The sequence below is a fragment of the Elephantulus edwardii genome, unplaced genomic scaffold (assembly GCF_000299155.1).
Source record: "Elephantulus edwardii isolate Elephantulus edwardi_28Jun2011 unplaced genomic scaffold, EleEdw1.0 scaffold00011, whole genome shotgun sequence".
NCBI lineage: Eukaryota > Metazoa > Chordata > Mammalia > Macroscelidea > Macroscelididae > Elephantulus > Elephantulus edwardii.
The window spans coordinates 22,964,902-22,988,927 of record NW_006399761.1 but is presented as its reverse complement, the minus strand read 5'-3'; the positions used below and the strand labels follow the sequence as shown (position 1 = coordinate 22,988,927).

The 24,026-nt window shown below is 38.0% G+C and overlaps 1 protein-coding gene and 1 pseudogene across 1 annotated transcript in view; one reads left to right on the top strand and one right to left on the bottom strand.

The window, feature by feature from the left end:
• WDPCP (WD repeat containing planar cell polarity effector) overlaps window positions 1-24,026 on the bottom strand; it is a 317,353-nt gene that overhangs the window by 148,861 nt on the left and 144,466 nt on the right. The window contains exons 11-12 of the mRNA XM_006881030.1: window positions 8,646-8,834; window positions 5,145-5,268 (exon numbers count right to left, since the gene is read on the bottom strand). Of these exons, the coding sequence (XP_006881092.1) occupies window positions 5,145-5,268; window positions 8,646-8,834 (313 nt within the window). The remainder of the gene's footprint in view (window positions 1-5,144; window positions 5,269-8,645; window positions 8,835-24,026) is intronic.
• LOC102851747 lies at window positions 12,373-12,762 on the top strand (annotated as a pseudogene).

Below are 24,026 nucleotides of genomic sequence, written 5' to 3'. Positions count from 1 at the left end.
TCACCTGGATGCTTGCCTTTGGACTTCCCTAATATGATTCTGTGTGGTCTAAGAGCTATTCCTACAAATTTTGGACCCACTAAAACAGTATGATTGGTGTGAAGATGAGCAGAAAGGGGTAAGGAACTGTGGGGGACATGTCTGAGCTCAGGGGAATTGGTTTTGAGTGGTTGACAGAGAAAGTTTCCCTTTGTGGAGTTGGTAAAGTCAGATATGGTTGTCCCCACAGCTCTTGCTCTTTTTAGAGATATTATAATAGAAATATTATATTACAGATATTATATATATACACCCCTAAAATGCATATAAAGACATTTTAATAATCCGTACCAATCCAATCCAAATCCAATGAATCTGTGCCTACTATCACAAATTCAAATTATAACCACATCCTCTATGTTCTGGAAGCTATGGAAAGCACTGTCATATCCCTTATAAAAATATCCAATCTGGAGTCAGATAATCTGGGTTCCACTTCAGCTTTACCAGTGAGTGAGTGAACCCCAACCTCTGTGGGGCTCCCATCTTCACCAGCAAATGACTATAATAGATGTAGCTCTGTTTCCTGTAAGTGCTGATTTTTAGTGAACCATCGGTCATTTAGAACCAGCATGATTCAAAGACTTTCTTTTTTTTTCCAGTCTTCTTACATGAAGTCAGTGGCTGAAAATGTAAATTTTTTTAAATCTCTGAGACATGCCATGTGAAGGACAATGTTCAAGAAAGAGAGAATATGGCTTAATTTTTTTTTTTAAAAAAACTAGGTTAAAGACAGATACTAGCAACTACAAAGGAATCATATTCACAAACTCTATTTCTGTCTTTGAATTTAGCTAAACTCCATGTAAACAAATTACAATTTCGAGATAGAAAAAAAATTCATCATTCCTTTTCCACAAATAAACAAACAAACCCAAGCAAAGTTAAATAAAATTCTCTAAATAAACTAAGTGGTATGAATATATAAACAAAAATTAAAAGATAAGTAATTTAAAATTCCCTAAGCTTTCCAGTGATAACACAAGAAATTATTACACAATGCCATTAGTATCATACAATTTAAAATACTACTAAAGATCATTCAAAACCAAGACAGTATATAAACAGAGAATTTTCTTCAAACTGGACTTAGAAGAGGTGTGGCTCAAGAAATATTGCTGATGTCAGATGGATCCGGACTGAAAGCAAGGAACACCAGAAGAATGTCCATTTGTGCTTTATTGATTATGGAAAGGCTTTTGACTGTGTGGATCATAACAAATTATGGCTAAACTTGAGAAGAATAAGAATCCCAGAACACTTAATTGTCTTTACATGACTAAGCTCTATACTGAGGTCAAGATGCTGTTGTCCAAAGAGAGCAAGCAAGCACTAAATGGTTTAGAGTTAGGAAAAGTATGTGCCATGGCTGTACCCTTTCCCCATGACAGTCTAGAGACTAAGGTGCACCTGATCCAGGCCATGTTCTTTACAATTACTTTCTATGCATCCAAGACCTGGATAAATGACTAAGGAGAATAGCTGAAGAATTGAATCCTTTGAGTTGTGGTGCTGGAGAAGAATCTTGAACATACCATGGACCACTAAGAAAACAAACTGGTCTGTCTTGGAGAGAGTGAAAACAAGTTTGTCCTTGGAGGCAAGGACTTTGAAGCTCTGTCTCACATACTTTGGACAAGTAGCCAGAAGGGACCAGTCCTTGGAGGAGGACATCATGCTCAGAAGGGTGGAGAGACAGCACAGAAGAGGAAGACACCAGATGAGATATGTTGACACAGTAACTGGGGCAATGGGGGTAGGTGTGTCAGAGTCAGTGAGGGTCAGGACAGGGCAGGGTTCAGAGTTATTGTACATAGGGTCGCTATGTGTTGCAGGTGAGTTGACAGCCCATAACAACAACATACTGAGTAAATTTTTCTTGAAGATGAATATGACTTCAGGATTGGAGGAAGATAAATCAAACATTTTTGTTATGCAGATGACACAACTTTGTTTGCTGAAAGTGACGAGAATTTGAAGCACTTGCTACAGAAGATCAAAGGCTTCAAGATGGAATATATCTCACTATCAAGAAAACAAAATTTCTTACCACTGGACCAATGGGCAACACTGCAATAGATGGAGAAAAGACTGAAACTGTCAACAATTTCATCTTACTTGGATCCACAATCAATATACTTGGTAACAGCAGTCAGGAGATCAGAAGACATATTGCACTGGAAACGTGTATAGTCAGGGACCTCTTCAATTTTGAGGGGTAAAGATATTAGTTTGAGAACTAAGGTGTGCCTGATTCAGGCCCTGGTCTTTTTCAATCACTTGCTATGCAACTAAACTCACTGCCATCAATTAAATTATGATTCCTAGCTGGAGAAGGTAGGACAGAGGAGGCCTGCTGTGAAGAGTTTCTATGGCTGGAAACATTCTCATCTTTTCCATTGTAGAGCAGTTGGTCTGCTCAAATTGCCCATCTTTTGGCTACCAGTCAAGAGCTTTAACCACTCTGTTACCACAGCTTGATGCTGGATATGGTCCTTTGCTAAATAAAGAATATAAACTAATTATAACTGAAATAACAGCAAATCATAAAAAAGGCAACCATGATAAAGCTATTATACATTGAGGTAAAATGCCCAATTCCAGATGTAACCATACATGGAAAGCTACAGTATAATAATAATAATATTAATAATAATAATAAAATATAACAATAATAGTTTCACCAAAATATGCAACAGAAAACCCCCCAGAAAACTGCATATGACAAATCTCAATAAACAAAAATTTGCACATGAGTAGAGTGATTGTAGAATAGGAACATCCTGGGGCCAGAATCTTCTCCTGTGCAATTAACTGCCTCAGGCTGGTTGTGACTCGATGGTAAACAACAACAACAACAAGGCCAAAGAAGGAGCTCTAATATGTGATGCTCTGTAGAACCGAACTGCAAAATAGAAGTGGATAGGGAGGCATGGGAGATCACAACAATCTGTCTTATTGTGACTAATCTTTTTTGGGTTCTTCAAGAAGCAAGTAAATAATCGAAAGTCACCTAGAAACAGAGGGGGAAAGAATAGCAATGGGAAAACCCCCTTTCCTGCTGTGCAGCTGGAGCCGACACATTGCTGAGCCTCCTCCGTTAAGTTTCAGAGGTGTGAGAAGAGATTGTCTATCTTTTCTCCACAGAGGGACTAGTGGACTCAACCAGAGCCTCAGGCCTTTGCGTCAGCATCTCAGCTCCTAGGACTCAACTTCTAGCAGTGCTCAGTAGCAATGAGAGCAAAGAACAAAGCCCCAACTCTAAAGAAAGATGACAAGGTCAAACTCTTGGCATACGTTCCTAAACAGAGACTTGTCTTATTCAGAAGAAAGCGTCTCTTAGGAATATGCTAAAGTCATTCATACATAAAGGTAAGATTCAATTACAAATCAAAGCTCTCGCAATATATGACTGCTTCTGAGCTTCAAGAAAAAGACTATTTTCCGAAGGTTTCATTGCTGGCTAGAGTTCAAAGTGCCACTTTACAAGCAGCAACCTAATTACAGAATGTGAGTATCCATCCACAAAACGCCAGGGCTCCACAAACCTTCACCAGTTTGAAGCCCCACCTCCCTTTCCTCCGTCGAGAACAACAACTCTCTAATGGATGACAATTTCCAGTTACTGTACAAGACAGAATAAAAAAGATTTCACAATCAGTGACAGACCTTTGGTCAAGAATGAGTGAGGAGCTGACAAGTGGGAAAATCAGGCTTTAGCTCTGATGTCACCAATGACTTGTTATTTGATCCAAGAAGCCACTTAGCCATGGCTCAAATTTACTCATTTGTTAAAAGATAACAAATCTCTTTACAGGATTATTCTAACAAAAAAAGAAGAAAGGGAAATTTACATGGGAGTCTGTAAAAGAGTAAAAGGCCTTTTAAGAGTACTAGTAGTAGTAGAAGTAATATTATTATAATAAAACTACAATAAATTCATAAATGAAATGCTTTCTGCTACAGAGTTGAAAATGCTTACAGTAAGTTCATTAATGTAATGCTTTCTATGGGAGTTGAAAATTCCATTACTTTTATTGAAAATTATTTAATTCAGAAAACTATACTAAGTATGTTGTTTGTTGTTATGTGCCGTCGAGTCGTTTGCGACTCATAGCGACCCTATGTACAACAGCCCTACACCCTGCTCTATCCTGTGCCAATCGCACTGCCTCTGACACACCCATCCAGATTACCCCAGTCACTGAATCAATCCACCTCATATACTATATATATATATATATATATATAAAAGAATCGTTAATGAACACTCATCAATATCCCACTCATTTTAAGAAAATGGAACATTACTGATACCTTCAAGGCACCTATGTGCCTTTCCCCATATTTCTCTCTACTCACCCTCAGGAAATCCTAAATTTGTGTTGTTTCCTTTTCTAAATAGTATTGCTCGTTTGGATCCCTAAATGAACTAACCAATGAACCATCCTTCTACCTTGTCTCTAAACTTTATAGAAATAACTACTTTGTCTTTATAAGTGTATGCTGTTCATTAATATACAGACATATATATATATATATATATATATATATAGTCCTTCAAGTTCTGTAATATTTTTCACAGAATAATTTCTTGAAATTATTATCTAATTCTTCTATATAATCTCGAAAGTTAAAGGAATGTGTTATCCTCATTTAAAGCAGAGAAAATGCAATCTTCTACATTACATTGCAGGACAGTGGACAAAATTTTCCACCATCACTCTGAGAGTAAAGCAAACAATTACCGTGTTGGAATAGTATTTTTAACTTCAAACTACAGATTGCTCTAGTACTAGGAGCAAATGAATCCTTTTCAACAGACTTCATATACTGCATTGCTGTCAGAGTAAAGTTGCAATTACAAGCAGGAGGTGGTGGAAAAGTCAAACAATCTTCAATTATATACCTTTTATTTTTTTAAAGAAAAGAGCAGATTAAATAAAGAATACCCAGAGTTCTGTTTGCTCCCCCCCCCCGCCGCCCCAGGTGATGAAGGGCTATTAGAAGACAAATAGCCACACTTGAGAATATTCTATTTACAGACGATTGCTTGTGAAATAAGTAATTAGTTTGACCCCAACCAACCCAAAGATGCCATTCACCTGAGTAAGTGGTGGAAGAACCTCCTTGCGTATCTGCTGATTTGGTCTCTATATTCCAGGATAGTTGAATCCAGGAGTGGTCTTGTTGGAGCGTAGAAGGTTCCAAGGCTTGCCTCGAGCTGTGCTGTGGAATTCAAACAGAGCAGCACGACAACAAGTGAGACTCCTTCAATTACAACAGAATACTCGTGTTTACAGTCAGTCAGGTTTCTCAGACTTGGATGAAATGTGAGCTTGTTGCAGGAAAGATGAAATTAAAATATGACAGCTGGTACAAAAACAAACCTGTGTATAAACTTTCACTTGAGGCAAAGCCGACAATGACGCTGAGCTACAAAAAGCTGTCAGAACTGAAGAAATCCACAATGAACCAACCTCTCACCACAAAGGGGTAATTACAACAGTGACTCATCCGGGGAGCAGAGTGTGAACTAGTATTTCCAGTAAAATCAACTCACGTCCTGCTCTGTATTTGCTCATTAGCTGGAAGGAGAAAGTAAGCCTTTCTTTAGTGTGAATCACAATCAGTGTAGGAGAAATGCACGTATTTTGCAATTAGCCTTGCTATTTTTCAAGATCTATTCTTATTCCTGCAAGGCTAATTATAAAGTAACATACAGGAGAGCATTATGCTGAGTGAACTAACTCAGTCTCATCAGGACAAATACTGCATAAGCCTATTGCTGTGAAAATAGAAGAATAACTAGTTAAACATATATGGGGACCCAAGGGGTAAGGGGTAGGAGTGGAGGGATGAAGATGGGTAGCGATGAAATCATAAGAGTTGCACAGTTTGATGGGTGGAGAGAGGCAATGAAGGAAAAGGGAAGGATCCGGTGGTGACCTGAAAAGACAGGATAATGATGGACATAGTCCAATGGTGATTCATTTTATAAAACATAATGGATAGGAATGATTGAATGAAACACAATGTGAATGAAGAAAAGAGTGAAACAATGTATATAAACTATGTAAGCAAACTAACATAAACTTAAATAGCTTATTATTACTGCTTTCTAAGAGACAATGGTATTCCCTCTATTTCCCCTAAAGCGTCAAGATTCTAGTTGTGTCCGAATTTGAAAGGTAACTAACATTCCCTGGAAAGGATGACAGGCTATAAACTCCTAGTCCACTGACGCATTCCTAGTCAAGAAGGGGTGGCAAGCATGTTTTCATGAACCAGAGGGCTCGAGATTAGGTGAATATTTAGTACCTGGCAGTAAGTACCAGTTGTGAGAGCAAGAAAGTCCATTTTTGATCCTTACAGGGTTATTGACCGCCCCCCCTCCCCGAAACACCTGGGAGATAAGTAATTACTGAAATGGTGAGAGGGTGTGAGAGCTCAAGGTAGTTAAATCTCTGATATTTATACGACTAGCACTGGGTTGAATAAACAATTCTTTATACCAAAACTCTTTTATAGTTTTAGGCACATTTGGGGTTGAAAGTATTAAATACCTCATCAGACTAATTGCTATGGACTTGGCTAAGCTGTTGATTTTACTTATTTTTTTTTTAATCTAAAATCTAGACAGTAAAGCAAGATGAACTTTAGGGGTATTTTCTTTCAAAGCAGCAGTCAATTTAGATTAACACCGAATACAGCAAAGCGATTGTGAAAACCAGCCCAATTCTTTTGCCTTTGCTTGTTTCCCTGACAGCACGCTTCGCACATCTGAAATGCTCACGCCTGCACGGAGAACTCCTCACTCCTCGTGACTCCCAGCACTGTTAGAGATTCATTAGATAGCCCAGCTTGATGTTTAAGGCAGAAATGAAGATCTCAACGATAAACGCAACACTGCTGCAAATGAAAGAACTCACTGGGTTCCACTAATAAAAAGGAAAACAAATTACTGTGTCCAATTTGTTAGATTCACACAGAATACATTTCAGCTGAGAACAACCTGGAATGTTTCAGTAATGTTCTGTGCCGTTTCATGGGGGAAATGCACGTGTCTTTTTAAAACATACATATTCTAATAACCTAGCATTATGAAAGTGTTTTTATTTTAATAGCCTAGTACCTTATGAGCTTTTTATGTCTCCATCTCCTCGGTAGGTTTCCTTAAAAACATTCTTTATTAGGGCAGGAGTCCGATAACATTCATTTGTAATGTCCCTAACCGTCTTTCTTACAGCAAGTAATCTTACGACACAGATTCACTAGGGTGCTGGCAATTCCCCAGCGTCCTGAGTGACAGTCACTGTTTTAGCTTTTCCCTATTTCTTTATCAATTGTCATTTAGAACAGTGTCTATTATAACAAGCATTCACTAGGGACTCTCCTTTTGCTGTTAGTGTTGTTCTGCCCCCAATTTTAAGACTGTATCAATACTAATAATTCATTAATTGAGGTGACTCTGCAGACAGAAACATTACAGTAAAATAGAACCCTAAAACCTTGGCATTATACTTGGTATTTTATTTAAGCCTCTTGTTGAGAGTCAACAAGACTTTGGGTAAGGCTTGTATTTAAAAGCCATTTGTTATATTTCAGAGGACCATTCTTTTAAGTGGTATAACATGCTTCTGTCAGTATGTTCTACTGAGGTAACCTGGGATTGCTGTGATGCTAAACCTTATGCCATTAGGGTGTCAAATGCCATGATAGTTACCCATGGTGGACAGTGTTTGGTGCAGTTCTCAGTTTAAGACAGGTTTGGAAAGAGGATTGGAATCCACTTCCTAAACCACATGCCTCTGGAAAGTCTATGAACTTTGAGAAGTGACGATAGATAGTTCTACATAGGGTTACTATGAGTCATGCTCCACTCGAGAGCAATCAACAACATGACGATATGCACTGAGTATCCACTGTGTACCAAGCACAATGCTAGGAATTTCCCTAAGGTAGAACATATTAGAGTGTTCACAGAGGAGTTACATTACCTTCAACAAATGCACACTGGACTAACATTAGATAAATATTTGTTGTGTGACTCTGAGTCAGGGCAAGTTCTAAAGTGGAAGAACTAAAACACAAAGTAACAGCTTTGGGCTGCAAACTTGGTGCTCACACACAAACACACAGAATGAGAAGTGTCTGCAAAGTGCTATTGTCCAGGTGGAAGGCTGAGAGTGAGAGAGACATGTTGAGATTGACAGTTAAAGGAGGAATACGGACGTCTGCGCCCTTTTGTCTACCATTCTCCAGTGAGTTCATGAAATTCCTGGTCAAAGTGTGAAACCGGAGCGGGTTGCACACACAGGCTGAGCCTCTAATGGACAATGGCTGTACTGTGTGTTCCAACATAACCACACACAAAGACGCTGCCCTTCATTTTGACAAATACCGCGCAGGAAGGACAGTATGGGAGCAATTACTTGATACTTGATTCTTTCCATTTTAACAGGACAGTAGCATTTTTGTCTTTTAAGCTGTTATAAGCATAATTCAGAAACATGGACTCAATGAAAATGTACTTCGTGTACACACTTTTCACACACACACACACAGCTGCACAAATTGGTCATGAAATCTATTTCAAGGCTGACCTTCTCTCTCTGGAGTGAGCTTCTGTCTAAGAAGGTGGTTTACAATGGTGCTCAGGCCGATAAAGCACTGGTGGCCCAGACTATCCCAGTTCATGCTGCTCAGGATGTTAACTGCCTCGGGGATTTCATCACAGTGAATGTAATGGAAGATAATGTCCACCAGGCTCAGCTGTCCTCCTGTGATGATACCTGTCAACAAGAAATGTACAAGGAGGTGAGTGTTGTAAAATAAAAAGGAGAATAACAGCCACAGAGTCAGCTTTTCCATAAAGTAGAAACTAGTAATTATTTCTTTCAATAGTGTTAGAATTATGGAATATTATAGAGCTAGAGTGTCGTGAACCCACAGTCAAATGACTAGGGAAGAGCCTTCCTTCTCAGAGCACAGTCTCCCTTCATATCACGGAAGGAGCAAAACTCTCGGCCAGGGAAGCACCTTCAGTTGTTGAATTGAACAAAATCAAACTGAAGACAAGTGGCTCTAAACCCCCATTCATGATTAGAATGTGGCTTGTACAGAGTATGAATCTAGGAAAACAGTAAGTTGTCAAAACTATACAGCATCCATAAAAGATTGATATTCTAGGTAACGGTAATAGGTAAAGGATTATGGTTGGTTGTGTCATCAAGTCAGAATCAACTCATGGTTGTCGCTCCAGAGGCTGTGAATTGCACACAAGGAGACTGTCCATGTTTCTAGCAGCCGGTGGGTTCAAGCCACATGCCTTTGGGTTTACAGTAGAGTTCTTTACCACCAGACAATCACCAGAAAAATCACATGGTATACAATACTGGGAATTACAAAATAAAGGATGGCATTTCAGTCATTATTAAAAAGAACATTTCAACCCATTCATTCGTTGATGGGCATCTGAGCTGTTTCCATTTTCTTGCTACTGCGAATAATGCACTATTAAAATCAGTGTACAAATCTCCACTTGTGTCTCAGTTCTATTTTCCTTGGGATAAATTCCTAGCAGGGTCATACAGACCTTCCATGTTCAGCTTTTTGAGGAAATGCCAAACTGCCTTCCAGAGTGGTTATACCACTTTACAATCCCACCAACAGTGTATGAGAATTCCAAACTCTCCACATCCTCTCCAACATTTGCTGGGCCAAGGGAAGGGGTAAAGGAAATTGGAGAGATTCAGTGTGGACCTGAACAGATGCAGTAAGAGTAGACACAGATCAACGGGGACTAATTTTATAAAAGACAATGGGAAGGGGTGGGAGCCGAGGGGTGAGGGTGGGCAGGGGGAAAATCACAGGGTTGCACAATTTAGTGGGTGGAAGGAGAGGGTAAAGGAAATGGAGAAGATCTGACAAGGACCTGAAAAGATGGGGTTATGGAGACACAGTTCAATGGTAATTAATTTTATAAAAAACAATGTATAAGAATGATTGTATGAAATACAATGTGAATGAAGGAAGGTGTGGCATGCGATGTATAAGATTTTTTTATGCAAACCAATATAAAATGAACTATTTTTTTTAAAGGTAAGGAACAGATAAGAAAACCACAATGTATGGAAATGATCATATGAAACACACTGTGAACAAAGAAACGTGTTAAACACAATGCATATGAATGAAACGCAACATATACCAATTTTGTATGTAAATCAATATAAAATAAAAAATAACATTTTACAGAGAATTCAAGGAAGACTTGTTAATGTGACTATTAACTCAAATTTATGCACCAACAACTAAAGCCACATATGAAATATTGAGAATTTCCCCCACCTTTTGCAATTAGATAGTGATCAAACTAGCAAGTGATATGCATGAATAATAATAAGTGATTAGAATGCAAAAGCTGGAAACAAAGGATTTATGGTTGGAAAATATGGCCTTGGTGATAAAAATGAGATAGGCGAGTGAATGCTAGAAATTTGTACATATCGAAACTGATTTATTTCAAATACCTTCTTTAAAAAACTACAGAAGAGATTATACATGTGAACCTTGCTGGATGGGATACACAGAAATCAAACTGACTACAACTGTGGAGAGAGAAAGACAGTCAGAACAAGCTCAGGGTCTGACTGTGGAATTGCTCGGACACAAATTCAAGTTCAAGCTGAACACAAAACATGAGTCAAAATATGACCTTGAGTTTTTCTTATCTGAATTTAGAGATAATCTCAAGAACAGATTCAATATATTCAACACTAAAGACCAAAGACCAGATGAGTTGTGTTCGAGCACGTCATACCTGAAGAAAGCAAAAGGCTAGAAGTCCTAATATACAGTATGAATAGCCTTTAAAAAATTATAGCCTAACTAGAAACCTACAGCGAAGAGAGGACAAAATAGATGTCTTCTAAAAATCAAATCCTTGTATCCATCAAAAAACCTCCTCTAGTACAGTGAAAAGGATGTGACTCTGACATCTGATAAGGGACTTAAAACTAAAATGTATAGAATTTTAGCACATCAAAACGAAAAAGACAACTTAATCACAAAATAAGCAGAAGATATGAACAGAAACTTAACCAAATCAGATGGTCAGCAGACACATTAAAAATAATGCCCCAATTTGCTAGATTTTAAAGAGATACATATCAAAACAACAAGGAGATAACATCCCGCCCCAGCAACAATGGCAAAGTACAACAGGACAGCAAATAACAAAAGCTGGTGAGGATGTGGAGAGACTGGAACTCTCATACACTGGTGGGAATGTAAAATGGTCCAATTACTATTAAGGGCAGTCTGACGCATGCTCAAAAAGTTGAAAATAGAAATGCCATTTGACCCAGCTATCCTTCCACTGGGAATATACCCTAAAGAACTCAGAGCTGAAACACAAAAGGATATAAGCACATTCATGTTTATAACATCATTATTCGCAGTAGCAAAGAGATGGAAACAACCCAGGTGCCCGTCAACAATCAAATTGCTGGAAAAAGGAAGGTATATTTACACAATGGAATACTACACAGCACTGAAAAACACTAAGCTTGCAAAATACTACAATAGGTGGATGAGTCTAGAAGACATTCTTCTTACTGAAATTTCTCATTGACAAAGGGACAACTATGGCATAAACTATATTATTGTTTAACAAGATTGAGACAGGGAGGTGGAAGAAGTAGGGGGAAATGGATAGATAATTAACACTGTAGTGGAATGAGTGAAAGGAATGGACTGTTAGAAACTACGTATATGACAATTAACAGCCTGGAACAGAAGGAGCATTTCAAAGAGAATTAGGGGAGGGGAGGGAGAAAAATGCACAAGCATGAATGAAGGAATCCAATCTCTTTGAAAACCTTCATGAAGAAAAAGGAGGATGGGGAGAGAGAACAGACCAAAATAGATGTCAGAAGGGAATCGTGAAACTTGCTCCAGGACAAACAGAAGCTAAAGTCCATGAAAGAAAGGATGATATGAGAGGGCTGGACAAAAGATTAAAAGGGTTGAGAAGACAAAGCAAAGTATTAAAATACAATATGTGAAGACTTAGAGTTAGAAAACCAAAAAGAAAGAAGGCATTTAGCATTCTCAAGCTGAAAGAACTAAAGAAAAAAATTCAAGACTCTCATCGCAAGACTGAAAGATTCTATGGGTAAAAATTATTGAATAATGCAAGAAGCATCAAAAGAAGATGGAAGGAATTCACAGAGTCACTGCACCAAAATGAAATGCTCAGTGTTCGATAATTTCAGGAGGTAAAATCTCATCAAGATAAATGGTGCTGACAGTGGTGAGCTGGGCAAGATGGTGGACAAAGAGAAGAAAAAGGAGGAGAGCATCTTGGATCTATCCCAGTACATTCATGAGACAGTGCAGGTGAAGCTTCCAGAAGGCTGTGAAGCCAGTGGAATCCTGAAAGGGTTTGACCCTCTCCTCAACCTCATACTGCATGGCACCTTCGAGTACATGAGAGACCCTGACGACCAGTACAAACTGACTGAAGACTGAGGACACGAGACAGCTGGGCCCGGTGGTCTACCAGGGCACATCTGTGGTGGTCTTCTACCCGCAGGACGGCATGGAGGCCATTCCCAACCCCTCATCCAGCAGTAGGAAGCTTAGGAGTGCACAGTGGGGATACATCTCCCAACGCAGGACATCCCCAACTCCTTCATCCGGCAGCAGGACACTTGAGTAGGGGGCACAGCAAGAACTTGCCCCCCCCCCTGCAGGCCTGTCAGGTAGAACCCTTTAGGTTTTTGTTTTGTTAATAAAATTACAAAACACAAGTGGGGGGGGGGAAAAAAGGTGAATGGTCTTGAAAGACTAAGTCCAATGTGCATTGAAAGCACTGGTGAAAAACAAGATTTCAGGAACTGATGTAAAACCAAGTGAGGTGCTTCAACAAAGAGATGCAGTCCTACATGTGCTCATTAGCTTAAGTCAAGAAATTTGGAAAACAGTTCTTTGGCCAGCAGACTAGAAGAGATCCATAACTGTGCTCGTTCCAAAGAAAGGTGATCTACCAGAATACAGATACTCTAGAACAATCTCATTAATATCACATGCAAATCAAATCTTGCAGAATATAATTTAAAAAATCAGGTGGAGAGCAGAATTTTGATAATAAATTACCAGAAATTCAAGTTTATTAAAGAGAGGACATGGAATGAGGGATATCATTGCTGATGTCAGATGGGATCTCAGTTGAAAGCAGAAAATACCAGAAAGATGTTTACTTGAGTTTCATTGACCAAGTCATTTGATTTTATAATTTATTAACATATTATAGATAACAACAGGAATGATGGGACTCCAGAACACATAATTGTGCTCTTATTCAAATAGAACAAGGAGCTATTGCATGGTTTAAACTCTTAAGGCAACATGTTCATTATAGTTTGATCCTTTCATCATATCTATTCAATTTGTAAGATGAACAAGTAATTCAGGGAATTAGAATATATGAGGAAGAATGTGGCATCAGGAGTGGACAAAGACTTAACTATGATTATCAAGAGGACACAACTTTGCTTGCTGAGAGTGAAGAGTTTGGAGAGCAATTACTGATGAAGCTCGAAGACTATAGTCTTCAGTATGGCTCAAACCCCAACATAAAGAGAACAAAAGTCTTTGTAACTGGATCAAGGGGTAACACTGTGATCAACAGAGAAGACTGGAGTTGCCAGGGATTTAACTCTGCTTTCATTCCAATCCGTATCCATGGAAGCAGCAGCCAAATATTACAACGACATATTGCAATGGGTTGCCAACGCTCTCTCTACAGTGCTAAAGGGCAAGGATACGACTTTAGACTGAGCTGCAACTGACTCAAGCCGTGTCATTTCCAACTGCTTCTGATGCATGTGAAAGCATGACAGCAGAGAAGAAATACTGAAGAACTGATGTCTTCAAATTTTGGTGCTGGTGAAGATTATTGGAATATATCAGGACTTCCAGAAGAACAAACAAATCTGTCTTGGGAAGAAGTCCAGCCCCAATGTTCCCCAGATACAAGTATGGTTAGAAACTCGTTTTGTGCACTTTGGTCTAGCTACCCACAGCAAGGTTTTTCCACAGCAAGACACTGTCCTTGGTACAGCAGGGTCAGCAAAAGAGGAAGAGACTCAAGAAGGTAGATTTTGGTTGCAGCAGTTGCATCCAAGAACTGACTGAAGCACCAACTGTGAGGGCAGAACATGGCTCCATTTTTTAAAATCATTTTGTTCTAATAGGGTTGCTATCAGTTGGAACCAGCTGGAAGTCATATAACACAAGTAAGGAAAGATCAAAAATTATAACGTAATGCTATTGATATCCTTCACAGTGAATACTTGTAAAATATCTTGGTACAGTCTAAATGTATTTGTTATTCTTTTAAAAGCAGAGATGCAGCTCTTAGGAGCAACTATTTTGAAAAATACTTCATAACTTGTGGGAGACTGGAGGGCATTATGCTGACTGAACTAACACAGTCTCATAAGGACAAATACTGTATGAGACCATTGTTGTAAAAATTGAAGGAGAACTAGTTAAACGTTTATGGGAACCCAAAGGAGGGAAGGGTGGCAGCAGAAGAGTGAGGATGGGGAGGGGCAAAACCATAGGGCTGCACAGATTGGTGGGGGGGGGGAAGGAAATGGGAAGGATCCAAAAAGAAGGGGTAAATATGGGCAGGGTCCAATGGTGATTAATTTTATAAACATAATGCATGAGAATGACTGCATGAAACACAAGGTATATGAACTTTGTAAGCAAACCAATTAAAAAAATTTAAAATAAAGTAAAAATAAGAAACGTAGTAGCCCCAAAGAGAATATAGTTTTAAAGATTTAGTTTTAAAAATAAATATCATTCTCATAAACTATATAAAAAAGAAAATTAATATCTAATCTTAATGAAAAAGCATTCTATTATCATTTTATCATCTTTAAAATTACTAATCACATTCAAAATAAACTATTTTGGTAAAATTAAATGATAATAAAAACTAGGATTTTTAAGATTATAAAAAATGTACATATTAGAAAAATGACTGCCAATAATTTTCTTTAGCCAACCACGTTGACTGATTCTCACATAAACTCATGGTCATCGCGTTTAAATGGACTCATAGCTGACCTTCCACTGGGTTTGTTGTGCTGGGTGCTTTGGAGTCAAGTATGACCCACAGTGACCGTGTGAACAACCCTGTCCTGTCCTGTGCCATCCTCACAATCTCTGACTCATTTGTCCACTGCAGCAGTCACTGCGTCAGTCCACCTGGTAGAGCGTCTTCCATTGTCCGTCCACCTTTCCAAGCATGATGGCCTTTTCCAAGGAACAGCCCCCTCCTAACAAAATACCCAAAGTACATGAGATGAAGATTATTATCTTTACCTTCAAGGAGCACTCTGGCTGCACCTTTTCCAAGACAAATCCATTTGTTCTTGTGGCAGTGCTTGGGATTTCTCCACCACCACAGTTAAAAAAAAAAAAAGAAATTCTTCTGTCATCTTTCTTCATCATCAAGCCCTGAGATGCATAGCAAAAGACTGAAAAGACTATCAGGTCCTGATCAGCCCTCAGACTGAGCTCACTGCTCCTCAATAATTTGGAGAGGTCACCGACTGTAGACTTTGCCCAGTGCACTCTGTCTCCTGACCTCTTGGCCGCTGGTACCAAGTGACTGACTGTGGATCCAAGTAAGAAAAAGTTGTGGACAGTTTCAGTCTTTTGTCCCCGTATCATGATCTTGCCGATTGGCCCAGTGATGAGAATTTTTGTTTCCTTGACATTGAGATGCAATCCATACTGAAGGCTGCAGTAGGCTTATGAAGCTGACAATTGTTAGAGAGGCAGTTGCCCATCTCTCCACTGTGTTTACGAGGCTGTCTATTGTATGGGAAGAATGCCACCTTTCTCCTGCTAAGGTTCTGCTGGACTGATCTGTGTGGACGGGCAGCAAAGCTTCCGAGGGACTGTGCCCAAGCACTCCCTGCTCCCTGTTTAGTGACTACAGAACTTCTGAGTACAAATAATTGTAAACAGGAATGAGGAAATTAGGTGAAATTACTTTGTAAGCTATAAAACATCACTGCAATTGTTCTTTTTCATTGCTGTCATCATCGTCATCATCACTTAAACAGAACAGTTATAGATTTCAGAGTTCGAGAGTGTGTGTGTGTGAGAGTGTGTGTGTGTGTGTGTAAAAAGTTTATGAGAAAGATACTGAAATCTGTCAAACTAACTTCACATCAAAACGAAGACTTCTGTTGTAAATAACAGGACTCAACTTGATAGGGAATCTGGGATCTGCCCTGACTATGCTAAGCAGTAAAACTTTACAGTTCTTTTTATGCAGGTAGAATTCACAAACACTACTGCCCAGGAGCCTGAAGTCAATACTAGAAGTCTCATAAATCAAGGTGGTTCTTTGGCATCTTGAAGGGCGATGTTAACCCTTAGCAACTTTGCAGGAAACAGCAAGGATCTGAAATCTGTTGTTTCTAATGTATACCTTAAAGTAAGAGAAGACTCCTGAGAGAAAATGTACCATTCAGATGAATTGGGGTCATAATTGTACTTTTACAGAGCACATTTTCCTGTGTATATTAGCATAAACAATGAGGGACCCACTGAAACCCCCAAATTGTTAAATATTTTAGGAAAGAAAATTCATTTTAAGTATAAGATAAATTGCAAATGAACTATATAGGTTTTAATAAATAAAGCTGTTGAGATACTTTGTCTTATAACTTCAAATCTTTCTTTCTACTTAATAAAAAGGGAAGGAGCTCTGGTAGAGCAGTCTATGGGTACTTGCACTGCTAATCCAGTCGTCCCATCTCTCTGGTGGTTCAAATCCACCAGCAGCTCTGCAGGAGAAGATGGGCAATCTCCTCCTTTGCCATTTAAAACCTCTTAAAACTATGCTGGAGGGTCAGGTGCGAGTTGATTCAGACTTGATGACAATGAGTTTGAGTTTCATAAAAATGTATTTATTAGAGACACTAAAACATTGAACTAGTGAAGCCTGTTTATTACTATGGGAACTTAGTGGTAAGGAGTTGCACTACCAACCCAAAGGTACACAGTTCAAAGCCAGCAGCTGCTCTGTGGAACAAGAGGGGCAATGTGTGATTTATAGCCTCCAAATACCTGCTGGAGGGTCAGCTATGACTGCCTGTATGGCACATAAGAACAGATCCATTACCATTTAAAAATGTATAGTTCCCTGAACCTGTAAGATTTTTTTTAAGGCAAAACTTTTAGATTTTATTTATACAAAGTAAGTCTCTCTTCTTTTTTTTCTACATGGCATGATTATGGAATAACTGAAAGTAAGCTTACAGTCCCACTGTAAACAACTAGAAAAGGACAAAATAAATAAAATACAGCTGTGGTTAAGTATTACCAAACAGACAGCAAAGGAGTATAATCTTCAAAGAGAAGAGAAAAACTAGGTAAGCCTCATTTTCTGTCTAGAGGAACTTTAAAGTTCTGGGGAGGCGGAGGGCGGGCAGCAAGCATGAGCAGAGCAATTTTGCTTTCTCTAGAGAAAGAGAATAAAGCTAGAGGAAGTTGAGGCAGCAGGAATTTGTGAGCCAGGGGAGAAGCATGCCAGGAGAGAAGTGCGACAGTGTGCGCAGCAATAATGCCCTGGAGTCGGCTGATTAAAACTATCCTGTAAAAAGACTCAATGAGACTGGAAAAAAGTTAACAATGAAGATGAAAGATGACCAAGTCCCAGAGTTCAAAGACAGGTAGGATGCGCTCATGTTTTGAACAGTCAGTGTAGAGAACCCTCACTGAACATACTTGTTGTTATTATGTGCCATCGAGTTGCCTGTGACCCATAACAACACTGTGTACAGCAGTTCTGAAGCCTGACCTGTCCTGAGCCAGTCTCACTAATTCCGATACACCAACATCCATTGCCCCAGTTACTGTATCAATCCATCTCATCCAGGGTCTTCCTTCCTGCACGGTCCCTCTACTCTTCCAGGCATGAGCCCAAAATATGTGATATGGGGTTTCAAAATACTAGCCTACAAGGAGAAACTTGGTGTCACCCTCTCCGAGACAGACCTATTTGTTTTCTTGGCAGCCCATGGTATGTTCAAGACAGCATTGAGTCTTCTTCTGTCATCTTTAGTCATTGTCCAGCTCTCTGATGCATACTAAATAACTGAGAAGACCATGCCCTGGATTAGGCACACCTTAGACTCTAGACTGACATTGTTGCTTTTAAGTACTCTGGAGAGGTCTCAGACAGCAGATTTTCCTAATGCAGTTTCCCTTTTGATATTCTGACTGCTGGTGCCAAGAGTGTTGATTGTGGAGCTGAGCAAGCTGTGATTGTTAACAACTTCAGTCTCTTCTCCATCTACCATGGTGCTGCCAATTGGCCCAGTGGTGAGAAGCTTTGTCTTCTTGATGTTGAGCTTCAATCAATGTTGAAGACTATAGTCCTTGACCTTCTGCAGCAAGTGCTTTAGGTCCTCTTCAGTTTCAGCAAGGTTATGTCATCTGCATAATGCAGGTTGAACATAGTATTTAGTGGTTACCAAAAAAGGCCACAGTTTTTCAGTATGGTTGAACTATCCCAGAGTAAACTCTCCCCTAAGTGGCACACACAGTTAATCTTTCAATTACAGCTAAAAATGTGACAATTTAAATTCATCTAAAGTAGTCTCAGAAGATAAGCCTTACGATCTGCTTCCAGGTGGTTACAGCCTTGAAAATTCTGTGATGCAGCTCCACTCTGCACATGGGGGGCTGCTGGGAGTCTGGGTGACCTTAATGGAAGCTGGCAATCAAAAAAGGTAGCATAACTAAGCCTGAAAATTAGCCTTGAACATATCAAACTAACAGTTAATACAGTCAATCTACTGCCTACTAGAACTAAGCCAAACACTATGGGGAGGGTGGGGAAGCCTGGAGAGCATTATGCTGAGTGAACTAACTCTATCTTATGAGGACAAATACTGCATAAAACCATTACTGTAAAGATAGAAGGATAACTAGTAAAATATGTATGAGAACTCAAGAGTTGAGGATGTGTGGGGGCAAAAATCACAGGGCTCCACAGTCTGGTGGGTGGAAGGGGCAGAATGAAATGGGAAGGATCTGGATGAAAAGACAGGATAATGATGGACAAGGTCCAATGGTGATTAATTTTATAAAACATAATGCATGAGAATGATTGTATGAAACACAATGTCAATGAAGAATAGTGCGAAATAATGCATATGAACTTTGTAAGCAAACAAATAGACAAAAAAATAAAATTCATAATGTCAAGAATCAAATCAAAAGCACTTGATACCAAGAAACAAGAAAATGTAATGGGGGGAAAAATCAGTTAATGGAAGGATAACCAAAAATAATAAAGATGCTAGAACATGAGAAAAGGATTTTAGCAGTGGTGGCAAGTAGTGCAAGTTTGCAAAGAGAAACATGTATATAAAGAAAAAATTATCAGAAGGCATGTGTATGTGTATAAATGACATATACACACATGAAAATGTATATATAAAACAAACGAGATTAAAAAATATGTGAACTGAGAAATCCCACTCAGTGAGATTATACTGAAGAAAAGGTCAGTAAACTTGAAAACAGAACAAGAGAAAATATTAAAACAAACACAAATAGGAAAAAGGCTTTAAAAGAGTAGAAGAGTTCCAGTAACCTATGGGACAACAGTGGTCCCATAAGAACATCACCAAAGTCTAAAAAGAGAAGAAATTGAGAGACGGAGGCTAGGGTGGAAAAATTCTAAAGAGATAATTACTAAAAATTTTCACCCACTTATCCATATAATTCAACAAACTTCAAGCAAAACAAATATAAAAAAATATACCAAGTAAATATATAATTTATTTAATACTGTGATAGAAAAATCTTAAAAGTAGCTATCAAAATAAAAGGGTACATGATATACAGAGAAATAAGGATAATTACGGACATTGCACTTGAAAAATAAGTGCTAAAATAAAAAATAATCTAAAATTCTAGACCCTCATAATATGTTAATTTAAATGCAATTTAAGTGTATCTCTAATAACAGATTACTGAGACACATTAAGGAAAATCTGGACAAAATAAAGAGAGAGACATGGAAATCTATAGTTACAGTTTATATATTTATATATATAATCTATAGTACAGTATATATATATATAGTTACAGTTGAAAATTTCAGCACTTTTCTCTCAAGAACTGGGAAAACATATCAAGAGAAGTTCAGTAAAGATAGAAAAGTTTTAAACAACAATCAATGAATTTGACCTTATATTTATAAGACACTGTATCCAACAAGAAAATGCACATATTGAAGTAAACATATATTATTCACCAAAACAGAGCATATTCTGGGTGAAAAAGAGGCCTAAACAAGACGAAAGCATTGAAAGGGTGCTCTGGTGGCTAAGTGGATGCAAAGTTGCACTGCCAACCCAAAGGCAGGCAGTTGGAATGCTCAAGATGGACAATCTCTCATCACTTTTGTTGTTGTTGTAAAGTGCCATCGAGGCGTAGATCACTCATAGTGACCCTATGAATGAAAGATCTGAACACTTGTATAACTTTCATTGTTTATCCAAGTTCATAGAGTTTCCAGAGGTAAGGTATTTTGGAAGTGGATGCCACTTCTGCTTCCAAGCTCGTTTTAATCGGGGAGCTCTACCAAACACTGTCCACCAGAGGTATACTACCTCTGAAAACTCACTGGAGGGGCAGCTGTAAGTCGAGTTTGACTCAATGACACATAACAAAAGGAAAACCAATGACCACCATAGGTGAGAACACACACACACACACACACACTTTCACATGGCTTTACTTGTGGATTCTATCAATCATTAATATTTTTATATTCATCAACATTAAAAGAAGAAAGTCTATCAAGTCTGTAAGACTTTTCTAGAAAACATAAGATGCTGCACTTGCCAATCAAATTTTTTAAGGCACTAACACCAAGTTGAGTTGATTAAGAAGACACAAGAAAAGAACCATATTCTCATAAACAGATGAAAAATCCTTAACAAACTATTCAAATCTAGCAAAATACATAAAAAGCCATCATGAACAAGTAGGACTCAGAAATGCAGGTTTGCTGAAACATCTAAATCTATAAAATTTATCATTTACCAAAAGGGGGGGGAAATACATGTGAAACCAGAATTTGAGTAAGGCAGAAAAAAGAAAAGGTCCAAAAAAGAAAACACAAATATTTCCCACCAATATGAGCAAAAGAAAAATGGTTTAAGACTTCTCTTGTCAAAAGGTAGAAAACAAGTGAGACTCTTATGAGTAAAGCAGTCCAGTCCCGTCAAGTTCTGGCTTTCTCTCACAGATATCACTGTATAATAATTTCAATAGTTACAAAAAACCATTTGACCAAAAGTCCACTCAAGATAATATAACTTGGAAAAACAGATGAGAAAGTAAATTTCCTCAACCTGGTAGCATAATAATTGCTGCCTGAGATTTGAAGCAAATCAAATATGTCTCCATTACCACTATAATGCCAACAGTGTACTGATGATTCTAGCCAGTGTAATAAGGGAAGAAAAGAAATAAAAGGCATGTAGTTTTCATATTCATCTATATAGAAAATCCTAAAGAACTACAAATAAAATTTCCTAATACTAAGTGAACTCAACAGAGTTGTAGGATTCATGATCAGTATTTTAAAGTTTTACATAGTTACAATCAATAATTAAGAAATGTCATTAAAATACTATTTAAAATAGCATTCCAAAGTCTGAAATACTCAGAGATAAACATAGCCAAAGAGACACACGACCTTTAGACTAAAAATCTCTAAATTATTACTGTGAAAAATGACAGAAAAGCCATACAAGTGGGGAGAAATACTATGTTCATGGCTTGAGAGATGTAATATCTTTAGTGTAAGATTCTTCTCCAAATTAATTTATAGATTTATCCACACTAATAAATATCTCACCAAGTGTTTTTCTAGAAACTGACAAGTATATTAAAATTTTGGATGTATTTAATAGCACAGCCTAAGAAAATCTGTTCTTTAAACAAGGTTTTATATTTTAAAAAGCTAAAATAAAAAACCAAAACAATACAAAACAAACCTAGTTGGAATCTACTGTTCCAAAGAATCTACTTTTCTTAGGAGAAAAAAAAAAGGCAATAAACATCCTAATGCACAGGACCTAGAGGAGTCAAAACCATTCTGGAGGGAAAAATAAGTCACAAAGTGATTGGTTGATGAGTAAATGGCAAAGAGATGAACTTAATTAAGTTCCAATTAAAAGGTGAGCATCACTGTTTACAAGGCAGAGAGCTGGTTATACGAGTTTAGAGAGCAGCAAAGATTGGAAAAGGTACAGGTAAGAACACAAGAGCTTTAATAACTCAGTAGAATAATTAGGGCCTCTTATTAAAACTAATCTCAGTCTTAGATGTGTGGGATAGAATAATGACTGTCTGGTAAACAAATTCTGAACATATATTGCTTTCTATAAAACAATACTTCTTAACATCCATGTGGGAAGATAACACTGCTAGCTTCCTTCTGAAGATGACATGCTCTTCACATCATTCTTCCAGTATCAGTGGTGATGGTTTTAAATACCCATTTGACCATGAATTTGTGCATAACTTGTCAGAATTAAGAATGGAAACTCTATTCTTAGAACAAAGTTTTCCTTTAATAGGAGATTAACTGACCAATTCTAAGAGTCAAATACTAAAAATTCTAACATACTGGCACCAGCCATTGCCTTGTGTATATATGACAGGATTCTATTTTAAACTATGATCTATTTCCCTCAGCTTCTTACACCTTTCATGTCAAATTTTCCAAAGGCTTGCATGACAAGCATTTGGAAAAAAAAATAACACCTCATAAATTCTCTCTGGGGAAACTGAAACATGCAACTACCTGTTTACATATGCAGTAACTTGAATTATACATGAAAATTGCACATGGATGCCCAGAATCAGCACTGTGTTAATTCAAGAAGTATATTAAATTTTTGGATGTATTTAATAGCACAACCTAAGAAAATCTGTTCTTTAAACAAGGTTTTCTTTTATAAAAAGAAAAAAAAAAAAACCAACCCAAAAAACCTAGTTGGAATCTACTGTTCCAAAGAATCTAATTTTTTTTGGGGGGGGGGAGGGGAAGGGGCGGAAATAACATTTGCAATAAACAGTAAGTAGTCTTATAATAAGTTGAAAACAAAACCAAACATTTTAAAAATGATTACTGGTGACTCTATATTTAAATCTTTAAGAAAAGTTGCTGGATTATGAATTGTCCCTAGAATATATAACTTGAGTCATACTAAAAATAAAACTTAAATGATAAATGTCAGTTGCAGAACTTATCACCTTTTCATTTGAGAGCATGACTTCTATTGGGTAATTCTCTTCCAAGAGACCTTTGGGGGGAAAAAAAGAGGTGACAGCCAATTCACTGCCTAATTGATTTAGGAACAGTGCCCAGGGAGACAGTCCAATTAAGTTTACAAGCTGGCAATTAGCAGGAAGCCCTCTAAATCCCTACATTGAGAGCCTGTTTACTTTAGTAAGAAAGCAAATGTGCAAGAGATAGGAAGAGAAAGCTGTGCTTTTTGCAAATCTGTTGTGAGTAGGCCCACAAGGGAAGACTAACATAAAAATAGGTATAGGTGGGCAGGCAGCCTCTGGTTTGATAGGTAAATGGGTAACTTAGAGGACGCAAGCGTGCACGTGTGTGTGCATGTTCATGCAAGTGCATGTGTCCAGGTGTGTTTTAACAAATATGTGACACATCAAACATCCACATTAGTTAGCGTTGTACATGGGGCATACAACTATAAACCACACAGTTGTGTAAAGTAGGACTGGATCATCTCCTAACAAATGAGATTGCATTTTATTATTGGACATGGATTGTGTACCAATGAGGGAGTTTTTCTTTTGCTTTTCAAGGAGAGGAGCAAACGGGG